This window comes from Tupaia chinensis, unplaced genomic scaffold, assembly GCF_000334495.1.
Source record: "Tupaia chinensis unplaced genomic scaffold, TupChi_1.0 Scaffold000402_1, whole genome shotgun sequence".
Classification (NCBI taxonomy): domain Eukaryota; kingdom Metazoa; phylum Chordata; class Mammalia; order Scandentia; family Tupaiidae; genus Tupaia; species Tupaia belangeri.
In genome coordinates, this window is record NW_006159904.1 from 5,506,729 (window position 1) to 5,515,025 (window position 8,297).

The 8,297-nt window shown below is 41.6% G+C and overlaps 1 protein-coding gene across 1 annotated transcript in view; it reads left to right on the forward strand.

The window, feature by feature from the left end:
* Nucleotides 1-8,297, forward strand: part of NEK5 (NIMA related kinase 5) — a 96,959-nt gene that overhangs the window by 2,799 nt on the left and 85,863 nt on the right. Inside the window, exon 2 of the mRNA XM_027774082.1 lies at nucleotides 1,639-1,735. Coding sequence (XP_027629883.1) covers nucleotides 1,639-1,735 — 97 coding nt within the window. The remainder of the gene's footprint in view (nucleotides 1-1,638; nucleotides 1,736-8,297) is intronic.

Consider the following 8,297-nt stretch of genomic DNA (forward strand, 5'->3'; position numbering starts at 1 on the left):
CTCATCTTCTATGTCTCCCTATTCTGTAAACTCTAGACCTCAGATCTAAAACTGCTCATTTTCTTACCAGTACCAAAAAATGAATAATTCTCTCATCATCCTACCATTATCAAGCTTGTTCTTTTAATTTTTTGCCTTAAAAAGGTGTTATATCTTTTCTCAATTATAAAATTAAAATATTTATTGTATAAACTTTTTTTTTTCGGAGAGGTTTTTGCTATAAGGCATGTGTGCTTGCCAGAAAGAGAGAGACAGAAAGACAGAAAGTGAGAAATCACCCCCTGGAGGGATGGCCATGCCGTAATCCCTTCTCCATTCTCCTCTTAGGATCTTGGGCACACATACACACACACGCACCTGGCGTGAGTTTAAGCCACCGAGTCTGGGTCTCGAACTGCGATCAACTACATGGGAGTCCGGCAACACATAGCCATTATGCTAACTGCTGGTTCCAAATTTTGAAAATGACCAAAGGGGAAAAATAATACCATTTAGAAGAAAATAAAAATAACATATAGCATCTCTCTTAATTGCTATTAACATTTTGGGATTTCTCCCCAGATTATGTATCAATGCACTCTATAAGTGAAAAGAATGATTGATGTTATGGCAGCTATACTCTTTTATAGTAGCTTTTTACACTTAGCAATACATTGTGTATATTTTTTCATGTCAATGTTTGTATTTGTTTGCTGGAGGACATGTGTACACTCACCAGAAAGAGAGAGAGGCGGGAAAACGATAAATCACACCCCAGGAGTGATGGCCACACCACACTTGCTTCTCCATTCTCCTCTCGGGATTTTGACCACACATGGCCATGATTTCCAAGCCACTGCCTGGGACTTGAACTGCAAAGTCAGCCATGTGGGATCCAGCTGCCTTAATCTCCACACTACCCGCTGTCCCTGTCGTTCAGTGTTTTTATACAATAAAATGTTCTCATATATTATGAAATGTTCACAATAGTGAGCAGTCTTGCTTACGGTTACCACTTACTAGGTGCCTCTTGTATGTTACACCATTCTAGGTGTTTTCTATATAACAACCCACCGAATTCTCGTAATACCTAAAAGGTAGTTCTCATCACTTTGCTTATCCGAGGAAGTCTTCAATAAGTTCATGGAAGGGGCCAGCAGGTGGCATAGTGGTTAAGGTGCTAGACTCCCACATGCTGATCATGGTTCAAGTCCTGGACCTGGAAGCTTGCTTTCTCACTTTCCCTCTCTCTGTCTCTCTCTGGTGAATGAATGTGCTTTATAGCAAATTTTAAAAAATTATAAAAATTAATAAGATCAATAATATAATTTTTTAAAAGTTCACAGAAAATGAACATTATGAACAATTATACATGGATTTAAAAAAAAGTTTGCATCAAAATAAACTCATATTTTAATTCTATTTTCCATGAACTTCTTAAAAATCTGTTTTCTTGATGTGATTGTCAACAAACCATTGATTGCATATGGAGTACTCTGTGAATTCTAGAATTGTTGTTCCTTGCATTAAGAGATCAGTTTTAGAAGTGACGCTAAAAGCCAATGAAAATCTGGAGTATTTTAGATGGGAGTTAGAAGAAAGCATGTTCTTGAAAACAAGTTATCTATACAAACTACTGTGTCTCTTACTATAATTTAGATGCCCATTCGGGAAAAAGAAGCTTCACAGAAAGAAGTCATTCTTCTGGCAAAGATGAAACATCCCAACATTGTAACTTTCTTTGATTCATTTCAAGGTTTGATTTTTTTCTAATATTCTTAAAGTATTTTAATAAAGTATAAGTATGTAGGCATACATAAATGTTACCAAAAACTGTAAAAATTATCTTTACAAGTGAATCATTTTCCCATTTACTTAAATTATAATTCCAGACATCATTTTTATTTCCTTTCTAGTGAGTTTTTATAGACAGACATCTTTCCTATATTTTAAGTTTGACCACCTCTCGTTAATTCTCACCCCCTTTAATAGTGATCATTTAGCTTTGCTGCAGTAACAACTGTAACATTTCAGTGGCCTACAATAGTGTCCATCTGTTTCTTACATTACATGCTGGCTTTGGGTGGACTGGACCTTAAATCTAGGGTCCACGCAGGAGAGCAGCCTGGATATGGAGCATGCCCTTCTCATGAGCAAGAGAAGAGGAGACACAGAGCCCACCACACTGTGGCTCTTGGAAGCCCTGCTAGGATGTGGGGCGGGGGAGGGGAGGAAGGTGTTCTCTACCTGCATGAGGCTCTTTGTGTCCCTGGCAACTGGCAGGGCTGCATAATCCTCTTAGGGACAGGCAGCAAACAGCCACCTGACACAGCCAAGCAAACTGCCAAAAGAGAGGGAGAACTTTAAGGAAGGAATTTCCTTCCTCTGCCCACCTAAGTACAACACCTCTTCTGCCTCCATCCATCACTCTACTCCAAAAAGTTAAAAAAAAAAAAAAAAAAAAAGAACATCGGTTAGATGTTTATTCACTTAGCAGGTAGTTAATGAGTGTTCACTATATACCCGGCATTGTTCTAAAGCACCAGGAATAGAACAGTGAACGAAGACAAAAATTCCTGACCTTGGGACCAGCAGGTGTGCTGGTTAAAGCTCTGGACACTCCCACATGGCTGACCACAGTTTGAATCCTGGACCTGGTGGCTTTTTTCCTCATCCCTCCCCCACCCCAATGTCTCTCTCTGGTCAAAGTAAAATAAATGAATGAATAATCCCTTGTCTTCCATCTCTTGGGATTTGGAGCACACGTGCACATTTGCCTGGCATGTTTATCGGGCCCGATACTTGAACCATACATCTGGCCACATGAGACCCAGCTTTTTAGCTACCACACCATGGGCTGGCTCATCAGCCCTTCTTTTACTGCTTTTTTTTTTTTCTTAAGAGATTTTTGCTATAGGATGTGTGTATTTGCCAGAGAACAGAGAGAGAAAGAAAGCAAGAAATCATGCCCCGGTGGGATGGGCATGCTGTACCCCCTTCTCCTCCATTCTCCTCTTGAGATTTTGGGCACACATGCACATGCACCCAGTATGAGTTTCAAGCCTTGGAGTCTGGGACTTGAACCGTGGTGAGCCATGTGGGAGTCCAGTGGTGTAACCATTATACCATCTGCTGGTCCCTTTACTACTGTGTTTTTTCTTTTTAAGAATTATTTTATTTAACTTTATTTATTATTATTATTATTTTCCAGTTTGATCAGAGAGAGACAGAGAAAGAAAGAGAGGAAAAGTGAGAAAGCAAGTCACCAGGTTCAAGAGTTGAACCATGGTCTGCCATGTGGGAGTCCAGCACCCTTAATCACCATACTACCTGACCGCCCTACTACTGGGTTTTGTTTTTTTTTTAAATAAGAATTATCCCATTCAGCTTTATTTATTTATTTATTTCAATTTGACCAGAGAGAGAGAGGGCAAGTGAGAAAGCAAGTCACCAGGTTCAAGAGCTGAACCATGGTCTGCCATGTGGGAGTCCAGCACCCCCAAGCACTGTGCCACCTGACGGCCCCTCCACTACTCGGTTTTTAAAAGAAGTCTTTTTCTGATGTCTCCCTGGGAGCAGGGCAGTGATTGTGGGCCGGGAATTGAACTGTATTGATAACTATTAAGGGCAGCCCCTGAGTAAAGTGACCTATATTCCTAACCATCGATTTCTAATGATGCCATAAGAGGACCTTTCCTTCTCATGGGTTTTGGATTGTTACCGTGACTCTGACTTACTCCCACTCATCCTCAGGCCTTCTCTGACCTCACAACGCAAATTACAGTCTTTTTGCTGGTCTCCCTCTACTTTGGTACTTAGGTCTGTGTGTCTATTCTCACACATAATTATGAATTTGTTTAATACTTGTCTCCTTTAGACAGTAAACTTAATGAATATGGGAACTTCACCTCTTTGGCTCACCCCTTGACCCTTGGTGTCTAGCGCGTAGTAGCTGCTCAGTGCTTATCTGCCAAGTGAGTGAATGGACTGGCCGCTCTACTTGACTGGAACATGTCTTTATATCATGCAAGGTCGGTTTTTAAGGACAGTTGACACAGGATACTGTACAGAACTGAGATCATTTTACTGTATAAATAGCCTCCACAGCGTTTGTTTATATCCCACATTCAAACTTTCTTCTCACTACTTTTTAATTTTTTTTAATGTTTAAGTAGAGCATCTCTGTTTTTAGGGAAACTAGAGCTATTGTGATGCCTTGGAGTTTGCCTGGCAGATTGTTGGAACTTGAAACACCAAGCTTATCTGGAAAGTCTTTGTGGCACCTGCCTGTTGGAGGTGTAGATAAAGGCTCTGTTTTCTCTCAAACAGCTTATCTCTGAATGCAAGAACCATGGCACTCATGTTTGCATGTGGAAAATAGGAACTTAGTATTGGTTTGAAGCAACATAAGAAAAGTAAAGAGAAAGCAGTGCTGTTTTCCTAAGGCTAATCCCACTTAGATCCCATGAATAAGTATTCATTGAGGGTCTATTATGTGCTAGCTATGTTCTATCGATGAACAAAGCAGGCAAAGATCCCTGCACTGTCATATTTATTTTCTATTACTGCATAACAAATGATCACAAATTTAGTGGCTTAACACAGCACTCATTTATTATCTCTTAATCTCCATGGGGTAGAGTCTGAGTTTGGCTTAACTAAACTCTCTGCTCAGGATCTCTCATAGTTGAGATCAAGGTGTCGACTGGAACTGCTCTCTCATCTGTGGCTCATGGTCTCTTCCACACTTACATTGTTGGCAGAATTCGTTTAGTTGCAATCGTAGAGCTTAGGTTCCTCATTTCTTACTAGGAGTTAGAAGTGACCCTCTGTTCTCTGCCCCATGCCCCCCTGAATCCAGCTGGGGATCTCTCACTTCCTGTCTCGTATTTCTATGCCCATATTTAAATGGCTTATGTGAATAATCTTTTTTATTAACTCAAAGCTAGCTGATAAGTAACTTTTAAGGACATCAGTAATATCCCTTTGCTAGACAACAGAACATAATCACAGGAGGAGTGCTATCCCATCATATTCATGGTCTCTGCCATCACCCAAGGAGAGAGTCAGACAAGATGTATGTGCCAGGGCATCCTAGAATTCTGCCTATTACATCTACGGAGCTTACATTCTTAGAGTGGGGAGAAATAGACGATGCATGTAAACATAATTAATAAGTGCAATATATAGTATGTTAAAGTGATAAGTACTAACAGAAAATAGAATGGGGTGAAGTAAGATGGAGGTACAGTTTTTCTTTTTTAATTTTTAGAGGTTTTTACCATAAGGCATGTTTGCTCACCAGGGAGAGAGAGACAGAGACAGTGAGAGGGAAAGTGGAAACATCACCCCCCAGGCAGGGTGGCCATGCCGAAATCTCTTCTCCATGTTCCTCCTGGAATCTTGGGCATGCACACACACACACATGCCTAGTGTGATTTTCAAGTCACCCGTCTGGTACTTGAACTGCAGTCGGCCATGTGGGAGTCCAGTGACGTAACCACTGCACCATAAGCTGGCTCCAGGGGTACAGTTTTAGATAGGTTGGTCAGGATGGGCCTCATCATGAGGGCGACACTAGAGCAGACTTGGAGGAGATGAAGAGAGTCCTGCTGATGTCTGGGGAAGCTTCTAAGCAAAGGGGATAGCCATTGCAGAGACTGGAGGCATGAGGCAGGAGCAGGCTTATGGGTTAAAGGACTGACCAGGAGGCTACTGGGTGAGGCAGTTCACTGTGCGTCCTGAACATCTCTGTACCTCTTTGCTGAGTATGTCAGAAATGCAATGTCCTGACCATTGCCTACCTGGGCTGTTTCTCAGGACTGTGCTTACAGGGAGCAGCTTTGAAAAATGAGATTTCTGCCTGAAGACAGAATGCAGGTTTGTTTGATAAAAGCAATAGCTCCCCCAAGCTCAGTGCTCCTCTCCTACAGTAGAGCTCATTCCACGTCTGTCTAGACCCACCTGTGTTGTCTCCATGGGCTTTGGAGGACGTGGGGAACCAGTGCTAACATGAAGCTCTGGCTTCTGCTTTTGCCAAGAATAACAGTGTCCTTAGTTTTTGGCTAGGAGTCTCATGTCTTTTGCCAGCATCCATGAAGTATGAGGAAACTTCACAAAGTTCATGGAATTAAAGTATGAGCTATTTTTGGTGCAAAGAATTTTGATATCCATGCATAGTTTTGTAAAAATAGGCAGTCAAAAAAAAATTTAGATAGGGAACCGGTAGTTAGTGTAATGGCTATGTCGCTGGACTCCCATGTAGTTGACCGCGGTTCGTGTCCCGGACCCGGTGGCTTAAAACTCATGCCGGGTGTGTGTGCGTGTGTGCCCAAGATCCCGAGAGGAGAATGGAGGAGAAGGGAATTGCGGCGTGACCATCCCCCCTGGGGGGTGATTTCTCGCTTTCTGTCTCTGTCTCTCTCTGTCTGTCTGGCGAGCGCACGCGCCCTGTAGTGAAAAACCTCTCCAAAAAAAAAAAGAAATTTAGATAGAGGGTATGTTTGCCCATCAGAGAGAGACAGAGAGATGAGACAGAGAAGGAGAAAGCACCCCTCCACCACCTTGACCAGGGGGTATGATCACTCTGTAATCCTTTCTCCTCATTCATCCTTCCTATTGGGATTTGGGCATGCAGACCCGTGCACCCAGTGTTTTTCTCAACCTGCCAGGTCAGGGCCTCAAACCACAGGGTTGGCCATATGGAATCAACCTACCTTGACCACAAAGCCACAGAGCTGGCCCTCCATGAAATTTTGAAGCCCCTCCCCCCTTATTGAAACAAATTAGTAAATAGGGTAAAATCTTGGATCCTGCACAGATCCTGACTAAAGTCAACGTGAATGGAGTACAATAAGTAAGGGGGAAATCGGATATATTTTTATTACTTATTTTGGTTCAGTGTATTTCCTAGAGTTTTGGTGTGGAAATGCCTTTATTTTATGGAATGGTGGTAATAAATCTTACCTCATTTCATCAATCTGAGATATCATTGACTGTAAGATGTGCCCTTCTGGGGGCTGACAGGTGGCGGGGTGGTTAAGGCACTGGACTTCACATGGCCGACTGTGGTTAGAGTCCTGGACCTGGTGACTTGCTTTCTCATTGTCCCTTTCTCTGTATCTCTCTGGTCAAATTGAAAAATAATAGTAATAATAATAACAAATAAAATAATCCTAAGTAAAAGTGCATCCTTATTTGCTGACTACAAAGAAAGTATACTGCTAATTAGACTAAGACACAGTGGTTTCTTATCACTTATGATTTTCATTTCATTTATTTAATACAATATTTTATGTATTGAAATGCCCTTTAGACTTATTTAAACATAGTTTTATTTTATATTATTTTCTGCATACATATAAAGGAAATATAAGCAAATAAAATTAAACTATTCTAAAAATTATGCAGGCAGTAAAATATTAAGACTGCTAGGCCTACAGCAGTTAGTCGAAAGGTGACAGTGTCTGTAAGGCACTGATGGATTCTTTTTCTTTTTTAGGGAGATTTTTGCTATAAAGTGCATGCACTCACCAGAGAGACAAAGAAAGAGAGACAGAAAGCAAGAAATCACCCCCCTGGGGGAGGGGTAGCCACGCTGCAATCCCTTCTCCTTCATTCTCCTCTTGGGATTTTGGGCACACGCACATGCACCCAGAGTTAATTTTAAGCTGTCAGGTCCAGGATTTGAACTGTGGTTGGCTACATGGGAGTCCAGTGACATAACAATTATGCCATCTGCTGGTCCCAGTGCTTGGGAATAAATTTTTAAAAATAAAATAAAATAAATTTAAAAAATTATTCATTTATTTAATTCCATTTGTTATTATTATTAATTTTTAATTTGACCAGAGAGAGAGAGAGAGACAGGGAAAGTGAGAAAGCAAGCCACCAGGACCAGGATTCAAACCATGGTCAGCCATGTGGGAATCCAGCACCTTTAACCACCACACCACCTACTGGCCCCTCCAATACTTACTTTTTTTTTTTTTTTGGAGAGTTTTTTTGTTGTTGTTTGTTTGTTTGTTTTGCTATAGGGCGCATGTGCTCACCAGAAAGACAGAGAGAGACAGAGAGACAGAAAACGAGAAATCACCCCCAGGGGGAATGGCCATGCCACAATCCCTTTTCCTCCATTCTCCTCTCGGGATCTTGGGCACACATGCACATGTGCCCAGTGTGAGTTTAAGCCACCGGGTCTGGGACTCGAACCGCGATCGACTATGTGGGAGTCCAGTGACATAGCCATTACGTTAACTGCTGGTCCCCAGTGCTTACTGTTTAAACAGGTCATTTGAAAACAAAAATTATTTTTCCAT